The 25,443-nt window shown below is 47.1% G+C and overlaps 1 protein-coding gene across 2 annotated transcripts; it reads right to left on the minus strand.

Annotated features, from left to right (window-relative positions):
• Positions 1 to 1,225: 1,225 nt before the first annotated feature.
• On the minus strand, positions 1,226 to 25,247 carry LOC111855971 (ATP-citrate synthase). Of its 2 annotated transcripts, none has more exons than XM_023835525.2 (28): positions 25,073 to 25,247; positions 22,582 to 22,761; positions 20,904 to 21,026; positions 19,126 to 19,188; positions 18,469 to 18,659; positions 16,665 to 16,744; positions 14,885 to 15,015; positions 13,515 to 13,633; positions 11,251 to 11,387; positions 10,531 to 10,592; positions 10,329 to 10,446; positions 9,971 to 10,125; positions 9,571 to 9,664; positions 8,412 to 8,553; positions 8,171 to 8,339; positions 7,928 to 8,032; positions 7,646 to 7,842; positions 7,419 to 7,500; positions 7,231 to 7,341; positions 7,001 to 7,128; positions 6,733 to 6,826; positions 6,459 to 6,613; positions 6,150 to 6,300; positions 3,507 to 3,650; positions 2,833 to 2,946; positions 2,610 to 2,692; positions 2,442 to 2,518; positions 1,226 to 2,298 (listed from the first exon to the last, which is right to left on the minus strand). In XM_023835525.2, the coding sequence occupies exons 2-28, from the start codon at positions 22,738 to 22,740 to the stop codon at positions 2,204 to 2,206; spliced, it is 3,279 nt and encodes a 1,092-aa protein (XP_023691293.1). In that variant the 5' UTR covers positions 22,741 to 22,761; positions 25,073 to 25,247; the 3' UTR covers positions 1,226 to 2,203. The 2 variants fall into 2 exon arrangements, with proteins under 2 accessions (XP_023691293.1, XP_072560783.1); XM_072704682.1 differs by lacking the exon at positions 25,073 to 25,247 and adding an exon at positions 24,913 to 25,021.
• Positions 25,248 to 25,443: the final 196 nt, after the last annotated feature.

Consider the following 25,443-nt stretch of genomic DNA (forward strand, 5'->3'; position numbering starts at 1 on the left):
TGATTTGAGAAGGACTGCAAGTGCCAATTTGATTTATCTACATGCATTGACAGGTCACTATGCTGAAAAAGCAGATGCGTTATCTTTGTTCTTTCTGATGATCCGCTATTGGTGTCATCTAGAGAGAGATGCGATATCCAATAGGCCGCATGTGAGGTACTATATGTATGTCTCAGGTTTTTGATTTGACTTGTCCTCTTTTTTGTAATAATTACACCAGGCACACACAGAAATGCGTCTGCACAATTTGGAGAGAAAAAAGCAGCCTGGTGATCTATAACCGGTAAAAAAGAAAAACAATAAAAAATAATTATGACAGTCGGATCCAGGTTAAAGTGAGTACCTGTTTGCCAGAAATTATGAGTGGAAACAAATCATTTAGATAGCAAATATCCCATCTGAGCTAAAATGAAAGTTTGCAGAACATGTCTGACAATGCATTTGAAAGGGCAATACAATCAAATATAAGGCATTAATCATTGTAAGGCACTATATTCGGCAGCTCATTAAATTACGCCAGTTTTTACATATCCTATCTTCCTCTTCATGAAAGACAGACACATATATACATGTGTTGGGGTCAGAGTACAGCTGGGATTTCTTATAGCACACCGTTTCCCAATCCAGTCCTGAGTTACCCACAGAGTCCATGTTTTTGCTTCCTCCAGGAAGCTGGGAGGGAGCAAAAACATGGACCGACTGTGGTTCCCCGAGGACCGGATTGGGAAACACTGCCATAGCAGACTAGTAGTTAATTATGGCTAAGGGCATTTCTCAAAGGCCTAATGGTGAATTGACTGTGCTGCCTGCTATAGGATTTGAACCTACGGCCTTAAACATCCCCAACCTATTGAACACAGAACACTTAATTTCTCCTACAGTCAAAATGTATGTCTTATGATACTGTTTGGTTCCGTGTTTACGTTCCGGGTCACAAGGACCTTTGCTTTGGTAACTGGTACTCCTAAGAGAATATATCGGTGGAACCAAACTGCCTGCAGTTGTATGTCCGGAGAACCAGTAATTATGTAGCAGACTACATAACTCACACATAACCAATACTAAAGGGAAGACTGAACAGTGTTTTAACCCCTTCCTCTATGCCTTCTGAGGCTGTGGTGTTTGTTAGATAAATTACTTACAGCTATAGAATGATGTGTTAAAATAAAGAACACCTGTCTGTCCATTATCAAACAAGGATATACAAAATAAATCAGAAAATGAATTGTGATATTTACATTTATTTTTATTGGCTACAATATAATATTTATCATATTATACTAATTATACATTAAGACATCTGTTTCAGATAAAATAAATCCTTTAAAAGTGTAGCAAATGGGTTACAACAGTGAATACAGACAAGGCTCAGTCTCAGAACCGGTCATCCAGGACACAGTCACACAGATAAAGATAGCAGACTACAGGAAGCCATGAAAAGAGAAACAGGAAACACCTTTTTTTTTCCTCTGCAATGACAGGCCAAAGTCCACAGTTTGGTTTAATGGACCCAGCTTTGAACTGATCGACATGTCATCTCAAAACCACAAGACAAAGTTAATGTTTTTGTTAATAGTATTTTTTATTCGAGTGGTGTTTACTAATTACGCTTAAGCATTTTCTATTTTAGATAGAGCGATTTTCCAAACTGCAGTTAGCTGGTTGTGCGTATCCGTAGCGACGCAGAGTTTTGGTGGTAAGGAACAAGGTAAATGAGACGAACATCGCTGCACATCTATCTGCGTGATGATAGTCTGTTAATTTGAGAGACATAGGACTTGGTCACAATACAGATTTTACTTCAGTCATGCACACAAATGGAAAAGGGACCCAATTAAGGTGTCTACTGACTTAGTTTGGTCAGCTAGATGTACGTTTCTCCCTTCTGATATCCCCCGGCTATGAGCTTATAGTCACAGTGTTTAGTGGTGAGTCACTGATTGGTCACTGTCTGTTAATTAGCTACAGTCTTTTCGTTTGACTAATTGTGATCCACATGGGTCTTCATTGTTCCGTTACCGTAACATTCACATCATAACAACTCCTAAGTTCCGACATTTGCCTTCACGATATTTCACTCTCAGCTGCCCTTTTCTCAAAAAATCTCATCCACACCCTAACTCCTCTCCCCCCCCCCCCCCCGGTCCCAAAGTATAGCACAGAAGGTGATATTCTGGAATGTTTGGCTTTGGAGTTGCTATGGTTACATGGACATATGTTCCGGAAGCACGTAGGAGATGTCGTCCCAAGGGTGGCGGTACAGGCCCTGTTTCAGCCTCTTCTGGTCCAAATAGTGCCCTGAGAAGAGTAAGAAATGGGGAAGACCTGACTCCACTTTTTCGTGGCTTGAAATTTAAGCACCATTTAAAATCAACATGTGGAGGTATAACAAAGGCTAATGACACGCATGTATGACTGCTTGGTCTTCCTCGACCGCTCACCTATGAAGCCCATGCTCCTACCCAGGACAAAGATTCCGTTCAGAGCCCCGATTTCCACGAACTCGTCAGCCTCGTCCCTGCAAGGTAGAGACAGGAGTGATGCCTGAGCGGGGAAAACGCGACACGTGAACAGAGCCGTCTGCGGACCGGTGCCCGGTCCCTCCCTACCGAGTGAATCCACCACATGTCCGCAGCAGGTCCACAAAGGCCACCCCGATGAAGCCGTCCACGTTCAGGATGAGGTTCGGTTTCTGTGCGCGTGTGGGAGGGGTAGTCAGATAAGATGGACTCCAGAGCTCTTTTTAGAAGGTCAAGTTAAAATGCCGCGACGAAGCCCATCTACACTCATTCATGCACATGCTACGACACCCATGAAGCGAGACTGTGGCACCTTCGAGGTCGTGATCTTCTCCACGTCCAGGGCGTAGTCCAGCAGCTGAGTGGCTGGGAAGTGCTGCTTCACAAAGTCCTTCAGGATCTGAACTCTCATGTCTGGGTTGTTAATCTGGAAATGTAAGGGGGGGAAGGGGGAGGTACTCTTTGAAGGTACACCAGTGGCAATGAGTGAACATTTATGTTGCCCATCCAGTGATTTATTGCTCTCTACCAGCTGATCTTGCCCTCAGATTTGCAGGGTTATCGTTCGGGCAAGTTTTCTCCTCCCATTAAACCTCAAGGACCTCAATGCAGAGCAAGGGGTGGAATTCGTTTCCGTTACACAATAACTTATTGAAATAGCACTTAAGAGCTCTGGGTCATGCGAGGGAAGAATCAGTTTAGACTGCACTCTGGTGTATGTTTCAGAGTATGACCATTTAGAAAAAAAACATTAAATAGAAATTATAATAAAGATCTATTCCCATCAGACCTCTATACTGCCCCACAAAGGCAAAGCAACGTAACTACACTGACGCTAACTGAGAAAAAGGGCTTCAAAATTTTTTTTTACTGTTCACCTGTATGTGTGGTAGGCAGGGAGATGATGTTTTCAGAACCAAGCATAGTTGAACTAAGATATTTTGTTATGAGATGAAACGGAGTGTAAGGATTTCGATCATAACTGACCGACTTGACCCTGTGCCCAATGCCCATGATCAGTCTGCCCTCCTTCTTCATCTTGTTGACGAACTCCATGGGCAGCAGGCCACTGTCGAAGGCCTTGCTGAACTCCTTGGCGGCGGCGTCCAGAGCCCCCCCAAACCGGTCCCCCTGAAAAGCCCCCAAGCAGACGCAGGCTTAACGCACAAGCGTGTTTTCATTTCCATCTTTGTAGAGACCTTCCATCTACTCGTGCTCCGAAGCCTCTTAACTAACAATAACAGGAAGTGAAATAAAACATTGCGGTCCGGCCCCCTTTATATAAATGGGGTCGTGCAGCACTGACATGAGGAACAGCATGAGTGACAGGAGGTGGTGCTGTTGTGACACAGTCATATCCTCCAGAGAACCTCTACCTTCAGTTGATAAACATCTACTGGCACCAAATCTATGCTTATCTGATGCCTGCCCGTCCTTGGGTATTAGGCAAATCATACTCATACCTGCATATCTTTGTAACAACATTTTAAAAAATATTTATACAAACTATGAAGCAGAACAGAAATAGTCTTAATAAAAAGCCTAGTTTTTGTTCTATAAAAGCTTTATATTTTGTCATTTGGTGAATAATTGTTTGTTTCACCAGCAGTCGTGCGACGGCCCAGTGTGACGACTCAGCGTTGTTTTCCTGATCTTATCGTGATCTTTGAAAAAGTGCCAGGCACAAACAAAGTATAAAAAAACGTAAGGGAGATAATCAGTTACCCGGCTCTACCGTCAGCGGAGATGACAGGCTCCTGTACAGGTCCTTCTCAAAAAATTAGCATATTGTGATAAAGTTCATTATTTTCTGTAATTGACTGATAAACATTAGACTTTCATATATGTTAGATTCATTACACACAACTGAAGTAGTTCAAGCCTTTTATTGTTTTAATATTGATGATTTTGGCATACAGCTCATGAAAACCCAAAATTCCTATCTCAAAAAATTAGCATATTTCATCCGACCAATAAAAGGAAAGTGTTTTTAATACAAAAAAAGTCAACCTTCAAATAATTATGTTCAGTTATGCACTCAATACTTGGTCGGGAATCCTTTTGCAGAAATGACTGCTTCAATGCGGCGTGGCATGGAGGCAATCAGCCTGTGGCACTGCTGAGGTGTTACGGAGGCCCAGGATGCTTCGATAGCGGCCTTAAGCTCATCCAGAGTGTTGGGTCTTGCGTCTCTCAACTTTCTCTTCACAATATCCCACAGATTCTCTATGGGGTTCAGGTCAGGAGAGTTGGCAGGCCAATTGAGCACAGTAATACCATGGTCAGTAAACCATTTACCAGTGGTTTTGGCACTGTGAGCAGGTGCCAGGTCATGCTGAAAAATGAAATCTTCATCTCCATAAAGCTTTTCAGCAGATGGAAGCATGAAGTGCTCCAAAATCTCCTGATAGCTAGCTGCATTGACCCTGCCCTTGATAAAACACAGTGGACCAACACCAGCAGCTGACATGGCACCCCAGACCATCACTGACTGTGGGTACTTGACACTGGACTTCAGGCATTTTGGCATTTCCCTCTCCCCAGTCTTCCTCCAGACTCTGGCACCTTGATTTCCGAATGACATGCAAAATTTGCTTTCATCCTTTGGACCACTGAGCAACAGTCCAGTGCTGCTTCTCTGTAGCCCAGGTTAGGCGCTTCTGCCGCTGTTTCTGGTTCAAAAGTGGCTTGACCGGGGGAATGCGGCACCTGTAGCCCATTTCCTGCACACGCCTGTACACGGTGGCTCTGGATGTTTCTACTCCAGACTCAGTCCACTGCTTCCGCAGGTCCCTCAAGGTCTGGAATCGGTCCTTCTCCATAATCTTCCTCAGGGTCCGGTCACCTCTTCTCGTTGTGCAGCATTTTCTGCCACACTTTTCCCTTCCCACAGACTTCCCACTGAGGTGCCTTGATACAGCACTCTGGGAACAGCCTATTCGTTCAGAAATTTCTTTCTGTGTCTTACCCTCTTGCTTGACAGTGTCAATGATGGCCTTCTGGACAGCAGTCAGGTCGACAGTCTTACCCATGATTGCGGTTTTGAGTAATGAACCAGGCTGGGAGTTTTTAAAAGCCTCAGGAATCTTTTGCAGGTGTTTAGAGTTAATTAGTTGATTCAGATGATTAGGTTAATAGCTCGTTTAGAGAACCTTTTCATGATATGCTAATTTTTTGAGATAGGAATTTTGGGTTTTCATGAGCTGTATGCCAAAATCATCAATATTTAAACAATAAAAGATTCATTACACACAACTGAAGTAGTTCAAGCCTAACATATATGAAAGTCTAATGTTTATCAGTCTATTACAGAAAATAATGAACTTTATCACAATATGCTAATTTTTTGAGAAGGACCTGTATATAAACCAATGCTGGAAAGATTTATTTTTTTATTAACTATGATCCTTTTTTGTTAGGTCACATGATACAAAATGGAGATTTTGCTTTGTTTAGTAGCTATAATAGCATTGAATTAATGGTATGACAAAGACTGATAAAGCGACTGTTTAGTTTAACAGTTGTTTCAAAGTGAAACATGGAGTTACGGGGCTAAAAATAAAACATGAAATTAAGGGATGTCTGAAATGACCGTCTTGTGGGATTAGGGAGTTCAAGGAGGCAGCTTACAATGGTCAGTAGCCCGGATGTCAGGCTAGAGATGAGGTCCTTGCCCGCGCGGGCGCAGATGATGGTGTTGTGGGCACCGGAGACGGCCGGGCCGTGGTCCGCTGTCACCATGAGACACATCTCGATGAAATGGCAGGCGTAGCGAGGCAGCCTGGGGCAGACAAACAGGGAATGATAAAAGATGATGAAAGACCTACATTATTAACCATCCATGCCTGTCCATTCCCAGGTCCTGCATTAATTATCCTAAAGGTCTGACGTGTCCTAAACAGCAATGGGACTGTAGTGGGACACCTGCATCCCCCTCACCTCCTCTGAAACCACAGTAGGCCAAGCACTCCCCCCAGACCCATCTCCTCCTTGAAGACCTCGGTTATGGGCATGCCGGCATAGAGGAGCTCCTGGCCGCGCTCGTCACAGATGCTAGTCATGAAAGACGCGGGCTTGCGGATCAGTCCAAGTTCCTACAGCATAGGGGATTGCAGCTAAAAGGACTTGGCTAATAGGTACTAGTCATACCCAATGGAGAACTGATGTCCAGGATTGGCGTCACTAGAGCCAAGCTGGTATCTTCCACACTTACCCGTGCCCATGAGTAGTCCATTGGCACCGTTGGAGGTGGAACTTCCATAGCAGGAATGATGACTCGGCTGGCTACAAGGTCATCGTAGACCTTTCTGTAGTTCACAAGGACATGGTGAGAAATGAAAACCATAATGGTGCCCATTTTCACAGCACACACTTCACACCCTCTCCCTCACGTCTGATATCTGTAACGTGACTGAGTTTGTAGAGTGGATGTACAGACATCATGTGTCGTGTGTGTTGACGTGGCCGGCGTGCCGACTGACTTGATGATGTCGCCGAGCTCGTCGAAGCTTCTTGGCACGAAGGCGCCTGCCTCCATGAGGGCCTGGTTTTTGGCGACCGCCGTCTCCGAGGCCTGGTTGGCGCAAGCCCCGGCGTGGCCAAACTGCACCTAAGAGATGAGGGCGCAGTTGCGTCAGGCAGGGAGACGTCCACATACTGGCATCGCCCACGGAAGCGGCCCATCCCTCAACGGATCCCCAGACCCACCAACCTCGGAGGAGAACATGGTAGCGCAGGTTCCAATGCACCAGCACACCACGGGTTTGGTGATCCTGCCGGACTTGATGCCCTGACCGATCTTGTACTCCTCCGTACCGCCGATCTGTAGCAGAAAAGCCATAATTACACCCACAATCAGCGTCTCCTAACATTTTAGGACTATTTATTGAAGGAACATACCTCCCCTAGCACCACAATCATCTTGACTTCAGGGGTGTCTTGGTATCGCAATACATGGTCCATGAAGGTAGACCCAGGGTATCTATAGGGTATTCATGTTGTAAATACCTTTATAAAGGCAATTTTTTTAAACAATAACATGAAAGTCCCAAGTTTTCCTCTAAGCCAAACAAAGCAAAGCATATGACCAAGGATTCGCCGCTGCCCCGAAACTTTCTGATCCTCACCTATCGCCCCCAATGGCCACCCCCTCGAACACGCCGTCAGTGTTGCGGGAGACGATGTTGTTGAGCTCGTTGGACATCCCCCCCGAGCGGGAGACGTAGGCCACACTGCCGGGCCGGTACAACTTTGAGGCCAGGATGTTGTCCAGCATACCGCCCGTGTTGCCAATCTTGAAGCAGCCGGGCTTGATCCCACCCACCTGGTCGGGTGGAAGAACACGAAACGGCCCTCAGTTAAGGAAGATCAGCAGATGTTGGTCCCTGGCCAATGGGCTGCGAGCGTACCGTGGCTGGGCCAATGATGGTAACGCCCTTCTCATCCGCCCTCTTAATCAACCTTCTTGTGTGGGCTTCGGGGATGCCCTCAGCAATGATGGCGATGGTGCGGATCTGGAAGAACATCGAGGAACAGTTGAATTGTCACTCATTGAAATCCCCAACACACTGAACCTGTGTGAAATACTCTGCTTTAGGAACGCGGAGATGCCAACGTGCCATTGATGGGTGTACAGCAGCGGTAAGCTTTACCTGGTGGTACTGCATGGTCTCCATGGTACTCTCAAAGGCGGAGCGAAGAGAGGCGAAGCTGATGAGCACATCCACCTCAGGGTGCTTCTTCATGGCATCGCCCATGTTCTTGTACACTGGCAGCAGGATCTCCTTGTGTCCCCAGTAAAACTTCTGCTTGTGGTCTCCACTAAAACAGGAACACAACCTCAGGATGCCGCCTCACCTCAGGCCGGCGGGAGACGGGAACTCGGACGCCTACGTGAAGGGGTAGACCATCGCGGCCACAGAGGGCTCCTCCCTGGAGCAGACGTAGTCAAAGTCCAGCATCCCCTGCACCGCCCGTGTCTGCATGCCCCACACGATGGCCTTGGTCTCCTTGCTGAAGAGCGTGGTGGCCTTCACTGTGGGAACAGCTTATGATTACCATATATACAGTATATACGTGCACCAGATTTTCAAAACGCTGCGATGTGGGATGAATTTTGCTGTAGAACACCTTCCTATGAATAGCCCAAACGTTTTCATTTTGCTATTTATTTTATCTTTTAAAATATGTAGCATTAGTGAGAAGTACACAGAGCTTCGTTGTGCATGTACAATAACAATAAAATATTCTATTCTAGCTTGGAAATAAACCAGGAGAAAAAATGCAAGCCTATTTTTAGCACGCAAGTGGACTGAAATGCTCTCAGTAGAAATTACAGGGCAAAAAAACCTGATTGTGATGATGCGTCAGCGGGGGGGGGGGGGGGGAGTGTTTTCTTTGTGTGGAAACAGACTTAGCAGCCAGGACATCAGTGCCAAAGCTGCATGACGGACTGCTGGAAAGACTGGAATGTGCGATGGGCGGATTCCCTTCCTGCCTAGCCCTTTAAGCGGGGCACTCGGAGGAACAGAACGGAGGGGGGGTTTGTTGCCAAGACAACTGGCACAGAGTCAGATAACCTCCAGGCTGATGTGGGCGGGGGGTGGAGCACAAAGCCCAAAAATTAGGGTCATGTTTCCCATAACTTCCTAATATAAATGTCACTGTGATAAATGTCAGCGTGTGATCTAGTGCGGATTTGGGCTTGGCACCTCATCAACGTTACATCCACAGTTATTTAAATTCTGTGGTTCCATTATGGTTTTTTCAAAGGGAAGTGGAATTTGTCAGCATTAATTTAACAAGATACACTTGGGCGCCGGGTAAAAGCAGAAATGAGGACACGACACGGTGACTCTGAGCTGAGTTTCTATCTTGCAAGCGTGTGAGTTACCAACCTCACACACCGGACACCTTGATTTGGTGGCCGTCTTCTGTCACAGTGAGGATAGGCTGGGACAGGACCTGGATATACAGTGGGCAGGCCTGCTCCAGAACTTTCTGCATTGACCTCCCCAAAGAACAGGAGAGAAGGTTGGCAAAATTAGGTTACCTGGAGGGACAGAAGGCTTGGACTTTTTTGCAGGCGAGGCGCTGCTGGCAGCTTTGGGCTCAGAGAAGGAGGCCGTTCTGCTGGTCCCTGGGGTCTAGAGCAGACGGACAGGGTTACGACGGCACCACAAAGGACAAGTGAGACGTCTTTGTGGAGCACTGAGGTAGCAGCCTTGCAAAACCTCCCCCAACGTCCCACTTCAATGATGCCAATTATGTTTTCTGAGGCCTGCCTTCAAGAGATGTTACAGGGGTCTGTATGGCAGGTTACAAAGTACCGTTGCGTAATGAGAAGCAGAGTATGTGGTGTATTTTTCCGTGCATTCCCAAACATCATGGTTATCGACGCATGCTAACTCTCTGTGGGGCCAGTGAGGAGAGCAGTGAGCAGGTCACTGTACCGAAACACTGGCACTGGTGTTCAGCAGGAAGTTGGCGGTGTGGGCGGCTGCTGGCGGCTGGTTGGGGATCGGCCGGTGACCCAGGGCCATGCCCACGATGGCCGTCATGTGGGTCTCGGTGCCGAAGACGTGGATGGGGATCCCAGTGGTTTTCCCTGTGGCGGGGTGGGGTGGGATCATTATGACGTCATAAATGCAAGCTCTATGATGTCATCACTGTTAGTTTGATGTGAAAGATATGAAATGTCGGAGATACTATCAAAGGTTCACACATCTCCCGCATCCTCGATGCTTACTTGCATCTTTGGTTGGCCAGTGATACCATTGTAAACATTCTACTATCTCCTCGGCAACTCACCTACTTCCCCCATCACCCTGAGACCCTCCTGGTAGTTGGGTCCACCGCGACGCACAAAGATGGAGACTTCATGCTCCTGCAAGGGCACCTGGTAGTCCTTAATGGCTCTCACGATGCCCTACATACAAAAACACCAGTCATTTCTGGTGCTCACCGAGGCCCTCCAGTGGCACAGCTTGACACTGCACACACATCACTGCACCTTGAATGTAGCTGCCACATTAGTGAAGTTGGCGATGCTTCCCCCAATAATCAGCACTTTCCCTGAAGAAAATCAGAAGGCAGGTAACAGTTGCGGGAGTATAGAGCAGGCATGTTTAAATACATCAACCACAGGCGAAAAGGATGTATAAAAGGGTCGATTTATGTAGAGGAAAAAGGTAAACAAAAGTAAAAAGGATCAATGAAATACTTAGATATAAAAACAAGATGTTCCTTTCTCCCTCTCCCTTTCTCCCTATTTCTGTCTTTCCTTTTCTGACCAAACCAGGAAGTAACATTGCCATTGTTGTGTCAAGGGACTGCTGGTCTAAGAGACTGACATTTCAGTCGTTGTTGGCGAGTGCACTCAGACTGACATTTCAGTCGTTGTTGGCGAGTGCACTCAGACTGACATGTCAGTCGTTGTTGGCGAGTGCACTCAGACTGACATTTCAGTCGTTGTTGGCGAGTGCACTCAGACTGACATTTCAGTCGTTGTTGGCGAGTGCACTCAGACTGACATTTCAGTCGTTGTTGGCGAGTGCACTCAGACTGACATTTCAGTCGTTGTTGGCGAGTGCACTCAGACTGACATTTCAGTCGTTGTTGGCGAGTGCACTCAGACTGACATTTCAGTCGTTGTTGGCGAGTGCACTCAGACTGACATGTCCACAGTGTGGCAGCGTGGAGCAGCGCAGCACCACATCAGGGTGGGATTTACCATCACGGTGCTTCTCTCGCGTCATCAGGGAGAGGATGGTCTTGGCGTAGTCGTACGTCTGCTGCTCGCTGGGTGCGCCCGAGTACTCCCCGTAATTGGCCAGCTCGTCGACCCCACCCAGATCGCAGATGGTGTCACTGCAGGGGAGGGGGAGCGAGGAGGTTACAGGGAGTAAGAACTGTTTACATCCTATAACAGGTCTTGTCTTGGATTGGCGTCCCACCCAGAGTGTCCCCTGCCTTTTGCCCTGTGTTTGCTGGGATAGACTCCAGACTCACTATGACCTAGTAACTGATAAGCGGTCAGGGAAAATAGATGGAAGGATGGGAGAAAGAAAAAAAAAAACGCTTAAACCTAAACCGATAACATATTGAGACCCTCAGCACCCCAAATCGAGAGCGATCTTTACATAGCTGTCAGTGAACGGTTTCAAATGGACTTATGTGGATTGTTGTTAGTGAGGCAAATACATGAGTGTCAACACGATACACACTAATCTTGCTTTATATTTACAATTAAAAAGGTTTTTTTTTTTTCTACCTATTTAGCCGTCAACGTTAACTTATCATTAAGTTATCCATACAGAAGACCATCATGGATACAAATGTTATACAGTATAAATACTAATGAAATAAATGAATTCATAAAACATCTTTTCATTGGACAAACACTATCGGTAGACAGAGGAGAATGGACATATTCCTGTAAATAGTCACAATCGTTAAAAATCGTTGTTACATTGGACAATAAATGAAATATAAGAACCAAGCGAGATATGAACAAGGGAATTATTACTATTATATTAATAGCAAACTAATTATTATTATTATAATCAAGACCAGCAATAACACCTTGTGTGAAACTTGAAATTTTCCTTCATTAGCTATCCCTTCACATGAGATGATGTCATGCCGTTCTGGGGATTACGGGATTGATCAGATATTCCTCCCGGTTCCGCTAATTAACTCCCCTCCACATGATATCCTGCCACAGACCAGAGGGTCTGCATCAGGCATAATCAGTCACGAAACACCACCTCCAAACATCACTTCTCTGCCAGATGGCTCATTACCCAGAAATCCCTCCGTCTTCCCCTTTATATGCCACTGTGCGGCATTTTATGTTTTTCTTTTTAACTAAATGAGATGTTTTTGCGATTCGCCGCTCTACTGTCAGTCTGTCCCGCATCTGTGCCCAAATTTCAGAAGTTACAGCTGAGGACTCAAACTAATTAGACGCTGGCGCTTCTGTGCGGTGAATATATGACGCATGCAGAATTATATCCAGGGGAAAATGAAAGGCCTGCAACCTGTTTCATGTCTTACTTCATCTGTGTCGCCTTTGCGGAGGTAGAGATTTCTAAAACGGGAGCATTTTAGGAGAAGGGCCTTATGGGAGACCGGCAATGAGACCACTAATTTACAATAAAATCCGACAGCAAAAAACAAAATACTCAGGAGAAATTTAAAAACTGAAGGGCCCAGAATCAATGCATGAACACCATTCTTAAGAGACTGGAAACCTGCAAAAAAAACTCCAAAAAGTACAAACTTGCCAGGACTCACATTCTTTTCATACACTGGAAATGATGGTGGCTAGATCAATATGGCACCCAAACAGCCCCAGATTAAGTGCTGGGGTTTTAATCCATGCATCCATCCATCCATCTATCCACACATCCATCCATCAGTTTTGACCCTGGAGTCTATCCTAGCAAGCACAGGATGGGATGCCAGTCGATTATAGCTCAAACACGCTCAAGGAAAATTTAGAGACACAGTATTCATGTAGAGGGGCTGGAGTCTATTCCAGGAAGCACAAGGCACAAGACTGGGGTACCAATTCATCACAGGACTGTGGGTGATTCAGAGACCCCAAATAGCCTAACTGCATGTCTTTGGACTGTGCGACGTCACCGGAGTAAACATGGGGGGAACATAGCCTCTACACACAGAGGCTGGGATTTGAACCCCAACCATGAAGGTATAAGGTATCAGTGCTACTTGGTACCCTATCAATAAAGACAAAGCCTGTACTGCAGTGTTTCCTTGGGGAGCCACAGATGGTGCACATTTTTGCTCCCTCCCAGCTCCCGGGAGCAAAAACGTGGGCTGTCTGAGGGTCTGCGAGGGCCAGGTTGGGAAACACTGCTGTAGTGCTTCCTGGAACGGGTGGATTTGATGTTAGAGATGGTCATCAAGAGGGAAAACAGCAATGGAGGCAGAGTGTGAAGTCATGAGTGCACAACTACTGTCGGACGGCACCTGTAGACTACGGACGCTCCCCCTCCTGCTACCATGGTCCAGATCCTCCCCCGGGGGTTGAGCAGGGTGAGCTTCAAACTGGCACCACTTTTGGCATCCAGGTCGGCAATGTAGGCCTCCTGGAGTGAACCGGACACAAGGTCACTCACAGAACCGGACACAAGGTCACTCACAGAACCGGACACAAGGTCACTCACAGGCTGTTAGCTATAAAACTACCTTAGTTAAAAGCATTTGGTAATTTAAATGAATAATGAAATATCACCTTTCCAAATACCACTACTGCGAAGGGAAAATACTAAAAATGTGACAGTAATTGATCCACCTCACAAGGAGGGAAAGGATGTGTTATAAGGGTGGAGACACAGACGTAGTATGTCTGCTGCCCAGCGATGGGGAGGTTTGCATGGCCAGTTAACAGAAGCTTCTCATCTTAAAGGGTGGTGTTTACGCTGAACCGAACTCCATCACCGCATCTTCTATCTTTTGCCTGACCTGACTTAGAAGCAGTCAGGCTTCCTGAAGTTGCCCTTATCGGGCTCGGGGGGGGGGGGTCAACCAATTAACCAAACCCGACGATGACACAACCTGTCAACATGACATGCGATTCAAGGTTGACGTCTTCCGGTTCACGCAGTCAAACGTGACCCAGAGGTCGTCCGTCTCGCTTCGTCGGCATCCCTGACAGCCGGAATATTCATAGTTGCCATTTCTGTCATTGCTTTGTAAATCAGACCCCCCCCCCCCCCGCCTTCTCCAGATGAGTCACCGGGGAATTTACCACAGAGCGGAGTTTATTCCCTTTGATCGATGACCCCGAGACACGGAGGTGGACGCGGCGTCTCTGGATATTGGCCAAAGCAACTTCTACCAGCTGGTTGGTGTGCAGGAGAGGAGGCGTTGGGTCATAAATTTTCCTGCCACGGTTTTATGATGGACGACTTGCTGGCTTTTGGATTTGTAACTGGCAAATACAGACGAGGATGTTCTTCCAGGCCTGAATGTCCCTCATTTACCACTTACACCCCGTCTTTGCATCCCACTGGATTTCAGTTTATTACTGCTTGAAATTAATGTTTTAATTAAAACTACTGGTTATTGCTAATGTGATATATGGATATCTATCTATCTATTTGTTCGTTCATTCAGTCATTTTTTTTTTACTTTGATGTTTTTTGTATGAGGGACTGGTGTGTCATGCGTTTTGGCAGGTCCAGCTTTGTAGAGTCCAAGTCAAGTTTCCCTATGGGGACAATAAAGTATATATCTATCTATCTATCTATCTATAATGCCGCTGTCAAACAGATGCAGATTCTCAGCTAGCTGGTCTGCAGTATCAGTTCTGAGAAGCGTGGAACGGGCCGACTCACCTCGGGGTACGCCTCCCTCCCAAACGGGGGGGGGAACTCTATGTCGCCCCATTTCGCCTTGCAGATGTAGTCGGCGGTGGCATCGATCTTCGCCGCCATGTCCAGCACAAAGACACCATCCTTGGTGACCACTAGGGGGGGGCAGACGGGGATATGGAGCGTGAACCATCAGGAATTACGGTTTGTTTGTGGTGCTATCGGAAATTAATGCATCCATCTTGATCATCTGCAGAGAAGCCAATCGATGCAGCAAGAATACTTGTGCTATATTTATTTATGATGGGGGGGGGGGTGTGGCCCAGTAAGCTAGGGTGCCATGGCTGTTATCGCAAATCCCAGGGTCACACCTGGGCCCTCGAGCAAGAACCTCAACTGGACCAGAGGCTACCTGAACCCGTTTTTGTAAATGTACACCATAAATGTGAAGCTACAAAAGACAATCCCAATTCCAGTGCCTTAGAACCCCCCCATTTGGGGGCGAAGTGTGTCCGAGTGTCTCCTGCAGGGCCTCTCAATGTTCTGAGATGCAGAGATTGAGACTCTTGGATCTCCTGACGAGGCATCTAAAGTAAAACCAGGGCCACCGACATCACACATCCGAGACAGCCCCCCTCCTATTAAAGCTGATCTGGGGGGGTGACAGGGAGGGAGCCAGGGCAAGGGCTCCGTTAATCATAAATGGTGGGGCGGGGGGGGGGGGGGGCAATCTGATGTTATTTGGCAGAACATACTCCGTTAAAAGGGACAGGGCTGATGTACCGATCAGGGGATGATGGAAGGTCCGACAGAAACGGCCGGGAAAACATCCAGACTGTAGGCGGGGCGGAGATTTGTGGATGCGGGCGGTGTGCTGATTTATTATTCTCTTACTGATTTGTGTAACCCTGTGACCAGAATATGTGGTTAGAAGATGGATGGATGGATGGATGGATGGATGGATGTATACATCAGCTCTGGCTGCCTGTCAAAGAATAAAACCACCACATGGTTGCTGTAATTTGCATAACATTTCTCTGTAGTCTTTGGCACCAGGAACACAGTCACCCAGCTGGTGCTGCTTTAGGAGTCACCGTCCCGAACCTGCACACCTGCAGTCGCCAGCAATGAACCCAGCGAATTAACAGGCAGCATCTCAGATCTGCAAAGTCACTGCATCAATTCAGGGCTCTGAAGACACCACCGTCTACACTGAGCCTGTAGGAGACCATCAAAGGCATCCAGGCCAGCCTGCTTAGACAGTCGCAGAGCCACCTTTCAGAGGTTCATCACGCCGCCGACTCTTTATGGATGATGCGTTTCCTTCCTATTCTAATTGGTATCAAAGAATTAAATGCTCAGGTTATGCTTGAAGTCGTGTTTACTGTTCAGGTGGGATGAGGGACTGCTTTTAACACACAGTGCTCACAGAAAGTCTTGGGATGTTTGCTTAATACAGCAAATATACTGCAAAATAATAGATAATAATAGAAAATAATAGATATGTTAAACATTGTTATGAAGCTAATAAATTTGCAACATGTTTACAGTGTTAAACAAGCATCCCAAGACTTTCTGTGAGCTCTGTATACCTGAAGCGCTTCCAGCATCAGCTTCCAGACAGTGCCTCAGATGAGTGTCTAAAGGAGCTCTTTCCGTCCAGAGGGGCTCAGAGGGTGATCAAGCCACCAGGCAGACAGACGCCTCAAGAGACGCTACCATGTTGTGGCTGCAGCTTAAGCCAGGACATTCAGGCCTGACTGTTCCTCCAGGCTGGGCAGCTGTTGTAAGAGGCAGCACTTACCCAGTGGGTTAATCTCCAGGTAGGTAAAGAACAGCTCCTCGTAGAGGTTGAAGAGCCCCACCACAAAACTAGCCAGGACCCTGTAGGACGGAATAAAGCAGAGCTTAATCACCCCAGACCTGCATACCCTCTATTCCCCATAATTCCCTGCTTCCAATCTCCAGATCCTGCCCGATAACTGCAGTGTGGCTCCCATCTGTACCCATGATTCACTGCAGCAAAATAACACAGCCTTCCGAGCAGGACACGCCCACTCCCATCCATTTTGCTACACTACTGCCTTAATGAGAAATGTACTCCTTTCAATTCCGGATCCTATTTGATTTAATATTGGCATTATGTAAATGTATTACGCTGCCGTTTCCGCTTCTGCTTTCCAGGTGCCTTTTATACTAATAACAATGGTAATACTTTTATGGTTGTTTAAACCATATTACCCAATAAGAATCAATCTTCCAGTCCTGAATACAGCCAAGGTGCATGTGTTCAGAAGGAGGCCATCTGAGTTGGGTGAAATTTACATTTTATTTATCTAGTAGATCAGGGGTCACCAACGGTCCTGGAGAGCTACTATCCAGTAGGTTTTCTATCCTGCTTGGCTTCTGATGAGCCACACCTGCTCTTGGTATTTACCTGAGAACAAGTGTGGCTCATCAGAAGCCGGGTATGATAGAAAACCTACTGGATAGTAGCCCTCCAGGACCGGAGTTGGTGACCCCTGTAGTAGATGCTCTTAACTAAAGCAATGTGTGTTTTTGAGAAGGCAGGGTCAGACGGCCCCTGGGAGCTAAGGGCCCTGCTCAGGGGCCCCACAGAGAAATCACTCCGGAAGGTCGTAGGTTCAAATCCCATGGTCACTTAACTTACCCCCGTCACATGGAAAACGCCCCCACAAGTTCCGACAAACTGAACTAAAAGCTCGCTCGATCCGTCAGGGTTTTTTGCTCAAAGCTATAGCACGAAGCGGCTGAACGGCATCTGTACGTCAGCCTGGCGGAGCTTCTGGGAGATGCGCGAGGTAGATGTGGGTCTCTCCGCAAACCGGGAGCCAACAAGCCATTAACCTCAGAGACGGGGCGCGGAGGGGAGGGGGAGGGGGAGGGGGGTGACTCAGCTTTCACGTCTGGGATTTATGAGTCCTCCAGAGGCAGAATTGGCAGCCAGGCTCTGGTGGGTGATGTGCCAGTTGGGGGTTGGGGGGGGTGGGGGGCGATCTTTCTCAATGTCAGCCAACACAGGCAGCCAGGAACCTGCTGTCAGGGGGATCTGCCAGCCGGGGGTCAGGGGGCGAAACAGATTGAGGGGGCTGATGGCGGCTTCTGCACACACTTATCAAAACGATCGACTGCAGGGACGCGCTCAGACTGTAGCCGTGGTGAGGGTGGGACATGAAGGCAGGGGAAGGCTTCATTTTGTTAATGGAAGGCAGGTCTCCGAGTGTCATCATATAAACAAAATACGAGTACACACTGTTATTGCCACTTCCTTTCAAGGCATTTTATTTATGGGAACGGCGTTTAAGGAGCTTTCAATGGCCTAAAGGAAAGGGAGGGTTTTTGTTCTCCTCTGTCACTAACTGGACCTGAAACCCTGTCCCTGAAAATCTGCTCCAGCCACTAATAGGGTGAGAGTGTGTGTAAAAGGGTGGGGCCACTGGAGAACAAGCCCCAGCTGATTGGTTACAAGAGTGGCCCATCCCCTGTCACTCAACTATTCAAAACATTTGATTGGCTAACGAAAAGCTCGGCCCCACTGTATAACTTATGGCCCCTCTTTAACCCCTCTGCTAAGTGGGTCCACTTACGCTCTCTTGTCCGCGGGAACGTGCGTCAGAAGCCTTCCCTTGACTGCGTCCTCAGTCAGCTTCTTGTCCACGCCCAGCAGAAGCTTCTGGGCCTTGGCGTCGACGTCGCCGACGTCCACGCCGCCCTCGTGGTGGAAGAGCACGTAGTCACCCTCGCGGGCGGCATAGATGCAGATGTAGAATTCCTCCTCCTGAAGGACACAGCGGGACGATTAGGTCCTCCTGGTGTTTAAGGAACCGGTCTAACTGCCAGAAAGATTATGACCCAGGTTCTCCGTAAGGGAACTTCTTGTTGTGGCTATGTGACTAATGACCAAAGACATGATTCGTTAGCCTAGGGGTTCTCAACCTTTTGACTGGGACCAGTAAAACTTTTGAACTGGTGGGGATGGGGCATGTCGGGGGTCATTAAAAAAATAATTAAAAAAAAAGGTATAGCTTGAAAATATACAGTTAATTTTAGGAAATTAACCACCCCCGCGAAATCAACCAGTGTCCCATAGCCTAGTAGAATACTGGACCCCTTCTTTATCCAACCCAGTTTATATCCAGCATGAAGTGAGGTCTTAGTAACCATGCACCAAAATCCCATAACCAGAACAACGCACACGCTCCTGAGAGAGCACCAACACAGCGAGATGGCAGAGCATGTGTCACCTGCTTATGGGCCACGAAGGGCTCGATGAGGAAGTTCTTCAGGATCCCCTTTGCCTTTGCCACCTGAGGACACAAAAAGAATGTTCACGTTCACGTTCGTTTATCTGGTGAATGCTTCCATTAGGACTACGTTCAAAAAACAAAAAATAAAAAATGCATGGACCAATGGACACAAAGCATCAGCGCGGATGCTTATAGAGTCAGAGAAAAACATCCTATTATACCTCACAGACTGGCACTCGGAAAGTAAACCTGTAGGGCAATGTTTCCCAATCCAGCCTTCGGGACCCGGAGACAGTCGACATTTTTGCTCCCTCCCAGCTCCTGGTGCAAAAATGTGAACTGTCTGGCAATGAGACTTCACTTTTGTAAGAAGGACTGCTTCCTGACGTGTTACGGCTGGAGGGGGGGGGGGAGATGTGGTGTCTGACAGCAGGAGGCAGGAATGATTCCCAGTAACATTCTCCAGCACACCGTGGCAGAATGAGCCGGTGGGTAAATGTCCTCTGGGATTAAGAGGCTCTAACTCCTACGTAAACATGACAGCGACTATACTGAATATGCAGTTTATTCACTCACTGTCTAATACTGTCAGTTTGGGGGGGGGGTCCTCCCTTACTGGTCAGGATCCCCCCTTACTGGTCTGGATCCCCCCTTACTGGTCTGGATCCCCCCACTTCTGACTACCCATCCCTATTTTTTCCACCATGCATCCTGCATGTCAAGCAATTGAACTAAACTTCAGCCGTTTCACTGCGTCTTACCTGAACAAATATAATAATTGTTTTTCTTTTTATTTAATGACATTTGATTGGTCTCTTTTTGCCCCCCCCCCCCATCTTGCTCTCAACAACACACAGACAGATACTAAGGTGACAACAAGCTTGGCAGTGAAGGGCAGTGGCCAGCAGCGGTGGCCATGGAGCTGGGGGGGTCAAAGGGCCTGACTGATTTGCGGAGGCCGGAGCTCAGATCAGCGACCTTCTGATCAGGGGCAGAGTGTCCAAACCAAACGTGCCGCTTTAAGTCCCTGCACCAGCACCACATCACCAAGAAAACAGCAGTTGCACCTTTACAAAGTGACTGAACTCCCGGTACCTCTGAGGCAGTTCATGTCAGCAGGCAGGCCGACACCCAGCCGGGGGGCAGCGAGTTACTGCGGCGCCGCCGTGACGGGAGTGACTGGTGACATGTTAGAGAAAGAGCTAAAGGGATCAGGGGACAGGAAAGTGGAGAGTGGGAGGCAGGCCCACAAGGAGGAGGGATGAACCTCCCTCCCCGTCGTAAGGGAAACAACGGCAGGCTATTCGCGACCGAACTGGGACCTCTCACTAACTCACGGGAGAGAAAGAGGATAGGGAATACGAACCATAATACCACACAAGGAGGAAATGTTATGACACAAACGACTCCATTTGATATTTAAAGTATAAACGTGCAGCCGGGGGGGGATTTATAGCTGGAGGGCTGAGGAGACAGGCAGGCAGAATCTGAGAAATTAACATCGGGGGAGGAAGACGCCGTGCTTTTAAAGCTGCCCCTCGATTTCGGGAGGCATGCAGGGAGAGCCTGGACTGACTGGTTTTTTTTAATGTTGGTAAGACATGTTGAAGCACATCTCTTTCGCAGTATGTGGGAAGAGGGAGTTGAAGGTAATTACAGGCTTATGTGTGGGATATGGGAGCCAGAGATGAGCCGTTTCATCTGAGGTGTGACCAGTAATGGTGGTCCCCCCCACAAACTTGCTCCGCCCACTTGGGCGGAGCATCCCGACTCACCGTGGTTTCCTTCATAAGCCGGGGTCTCAGCCAATCCTGTACGCCTTTCAGGTCCAGGTTGACGCCCACCAGTCCCAGCTTTCCCCGCCTCTTGATCAGCTGATCAGGCTTTATCACCAGTCGCTGTGGAGCAGGACAACATGACTGCTGTCAGCCAATCAAGTCTTAGCTAACACTCAGGGATTTCTTAAGTAAGCTGCCATAAAACACACTATATCAGATATTCAAAAGAAAACATATAAAAAACAGAGGGAAAGGGATGAGCTCTTTGATATTTTACCCTGCGGCAAATATTCCATGTAAAAAGTGTATATTACAATTCCCAGTGGTCACCTGGTTATTCATATGACATCATTCAGGCACTTGGACTACTGATCATGATACTACCAACTACTGTATAGCAATCATGGGGATTTTTAGTACCTCTACTGAATAAATTATTAGGATAGCGAATTACCATAAACTGTTGTTTAATTTCATTCATTAAATACAAAGGTGGATCGTTCAGGTGCAGAAAGTAAAAATCCAGATTCAAGATCCAAGATTCCATTTACATTCCACTCTCTACACCAAACCAGTTTTTTTTAAAAACTGGATACCGAATACAGAGTACTCAACTGGTTGGTTGAAACTAAATCTTCATCGTGGATTTTTACTTTCTGGACCTGAACTTTTCACCTCTCATAAAACAAGCTGATAATTAAATCAGATCCATATCCGATATTAATGCATTCTCTGCGGTCAGGGCTCACTACTTGTACCTCTTAGTAACAGAGTATGAGAGAACGCCCTCACAAGGACCAATCACAGTCCACCATAACCACAAAGCAGTGAATAACATGGCAATAGCAAGCGGAATTGCTCAGGTTACAATCAGCGCTTGTGTTACAGTTGAGGTTTTGCGTACAACGAACACTTTATACTTCAGGGCAAAATTCACATCACATTCACAATCCATTCCAAACAGTTTTTTAAAACAGTGAATGCTGAGCTCCGAAAAAAAAAAAAAAACCATTAAAAGATGATGAATGTGAATATAGCATTAAAATATCCCAGATAATGAGGAAACCCTGTACACTCATATCAGCCAGCACCATACAGACAGAGTATAATAGGCAGAATTAAATGTCTTCCTCTAACATTCCTCTTGGCCTTTCACAGCTCCGTATCACGTTCTGACAGTCCAAAAGCTCTCTTTCTTTGAAAGGTAAATGCAAAGCAGGAAGACTCGCAGCTTCCCAGAGGTACCTGGCCAGTTTACACCCTCCTATCTCGTGTATGAACTTCCTGTATGAACCCCCTGGGCAGAGTTCAGGCACAAACTACCTTCTGGCCTACAGCCCAACATCTACTGCTCAAGACAATCAAATTACTTCCCATTTAATCCTGGAATGCGGCCAGGAATCAGGGGACAGCGGCGACTGTCAAGGCTAATTTCCAGATAAATCTTCTGGGTTTTGCATTGTCACGGCACACTGGCTCCAACCAAATATCAAGATAACGTGGAAGGCGAGTCCAGTATCGTCAGAATGAGACAGAAGGAGATTCTTTAATAATGGCATTATTAAAGAGTTCACTCAAGGACAATTAAATGAGAAATGTGTCATAGCTGACTTGAACGCAACAAGAATAAAATTAACAATGTCTTTGTTGTCGTGGGTGTAAGCAGTCACCTCACCTCAGTCAGCAGCCATGGGTGCTCTTGGGCGAGCCGGACCCAGTCTGTGTCGGCCGTCACACTGGCATACTTGAAGCGGTTCTGGACGGCGGCCGAGGTGCAGATGTACTTGTAGAGGAACTCCTTCCCCGTCTGCTCCGAGATGGCTTTGGCGGACATGACCGTTCAGTAGACAGCTGCCTGCGACGGAGGCGTAGAAGGACACCTCACTGCACCAAGTGACACTGCACATCACACTTTATCTGTCACGTTTGCGTACCTCCACAGTACCTAGTCATACGTCTACTTTGTCTGGTTTTGTGCTGTGTAATCCTGCTTGATGTTATACGTCACTGGCTGTATAGTGTAGATAAGAATTCTTTTGTATTTATGTACATGCACATGAAGGATATTGAACTCTGAATCATGGCCTCTATGCACCCCCACTGTCCACCTCCCCCCACTCTTGCCCCCAAAGCCCAATTTGTATCTGGTAAGAGGCTGAAACGTAATCCAGACCTGGACCTCCAGCACTTAGGCATGGCCGTACATCTGCACCTCTTGACTAATCAAGCTTGGGGAGGGGGAGGGGGGATAACCTGAGTGTTAACCAATCAGAGCAGAGAAAAGTTGGGTAGGGAGAAGCACAATTCAGAAAAAAGACACAGTGAGAGACAGTCATAGGCATGTTGTGAAAAAGTCAGGCAGCTGTGGTGAGTTCCAGACCCACAAAAACAGTTGGGGGGGGGGGGGGGGGGGTGCACTATCAAAGGGTGCTTCTGCTCAGCTGGGCTCAGGCATCACAGCAGGTCCAGCTATAAGGGACGCTCGACTGCACCCTCACCAACTGCTCAGGCCCCAGGATGCATTATTTCAGACCAAGTCCTTCCGGCATAAAATTTAGCAAATACATCGTTCAGCTCTAACATGAATTTACGCACCAAAACATTTGCAAATCTTAATAAAAGGGAAGACCAGGCGTTTTGCAACCGATTCTAGTTTCATATTGCTGTATTTCTACCTGTAAGAGATGACGTGAGACAGGGTCTGGAGGAAGGAATAGGGATTTTCCTTTTGGACTGGAGTGATGACAGGTTGAATTATATAGTGGAGATGGGGTTCGATCACACCCCAGGACATTCATGCAACCCACTTTGCAAAACTACACAACCAATACAAATGAACCAGGGCTGTCACGGGCAATCTTAACAGGAATCAAATATATGACTCCAAAGCACGGAGAGCGAAAAAGATGCACAGAGCATCTGATGCTGCATGAAGCAATGCAACAGCTCAACAGCTGTGTGCAGATGGGCGTATCTATATGGGTTGAGAAATCCTTATCATTCTCTGATCTCACTCTCCCAGCTGAGGGACACCGCACCCCGTTAATGATCAGGCTGCGTTGGCAAGTTTTCTGAGCACAGCGAAATGCATGTAGTTTGAATGAAACCAGCGGCGGACCTGAACACCTGCTGCCCGGTCGCTACCTGTGCGGCGGCAGATCAGGAACCGGCGGCGCACCGACACCGACCGGCGGTAAGCAGACCTTCGGACCCACGGACAAGGAATCGACACGCTTCCCCCCAATAAAACTTATGATGACTCTTGTCGAGTTGTTGTTTTCAAGCGCTTCTCATTTTCGTGTATTGTATTAAAAGATAGGTAAAGATAACCAATACACGTAAACAAGGCTCTCACCCTGCTTATCTATGAATATCAAATGAATTTCAGTTTTCTTTCCAAGCCTATTGGGCATTTCGTAACACAGCAGTGAGTCTTTCTCCTGTGTCATTGTCGATTTCTTCTTTACCTCCAATACACTATCGATGGTCTAAAATTTCTATCAGTGACAGGGGGTAGGAGTCCTGTAGTATGTATTAATAGGCAAGATTCTACCCAGATCCCTTCATAAAGAGGCAAATAAATGTTAATCTTAAAATCCAGCTGCACTGTCAATACTGATAGTATCGATACGATTGTAAAATATGACACAGACCAGCAACGTGAGTATTCATATATACAGCCAGGGTTTAGTGAACAATTGTCAATAAAGCATTGTGCTGGTAAACTTACTATCAGCATTGTACCAAAAATCAGATATTTTTCGTTTAATGGCCCTCACAGATTCATATGTATTAACTGCCATAGTGAAACTTCTACTATGAAGTCCTTATCTGAAGAGCAAGAAAAGGAACGGGTAATTAGAGGGGCGTTAACCGCTAAGTTTATTAGACAGAAAATCGCCAGTTAAAATTATCTACGCGTCTGACAAACGAATGCATTGGTCAAAAAAAAAAAAGTTAGAAGTGCGACAGACGTAATCAGTAATGCCAATGCAGGCTCGCTTACCAAGCCAGCTCACGCAGACACTGCTCCCCGGGACTTCGCACAGTCCCGCATAACAAACGGAGCGATGCCTCTAACTTCAGGTGCAGCAGCCGGCGAGTTTAAGCAGCGCCGCAAACCACGCGAGCTTCGTGCATTACCTGCCCTATAAATACCGCCTTACCTTTGCTGCGCGAAAATGGCAAGAAGAAGCGATCCCGGTCCGCAGAGATCCGTCTCACACTCCGGACGGCTGGCCAATGCTGATGCTGATGCTGCCGCTGCTGCGCCGCCGCTCCCCGACTTCACTCCAACCGCGCTCTCGTTATCCGATTAGCTGATTTTCCTCCGCGCTGATTGGCTCAGGCCACCCGGCGGAGCGGACCGGCCCCGCTCATTGGAGCCGGAGACTATCGCACGTTCGCCGAGGTCTGACCGTTAATTTCGTAAAAATCAGTGTATATATAGGCGTATATCAGCGTACATATATATGTGAATATCAGAAAATGCAAATGCGTAACCGTATATATGTGTATACGTACCTGTCACTTCAGT

The sequence above is a fragment of the Paramormyrops kingsleyae genome, chromosome 22, assembly GCF_048594095.1.
Source record: "Paramormyrops kingsleyae isolate MSU_618 chromosome 22, PKINGS_0.4, whole genome shotgun sequence".
In the NCBI taxonomy this organism is placed as follows: Eukaryota; Metazoa; Chordata; class Actinopteri; order Osteoglossiformes; family Mormyridae; genus Paramormyrops; species Paramormyrops kingsleyae.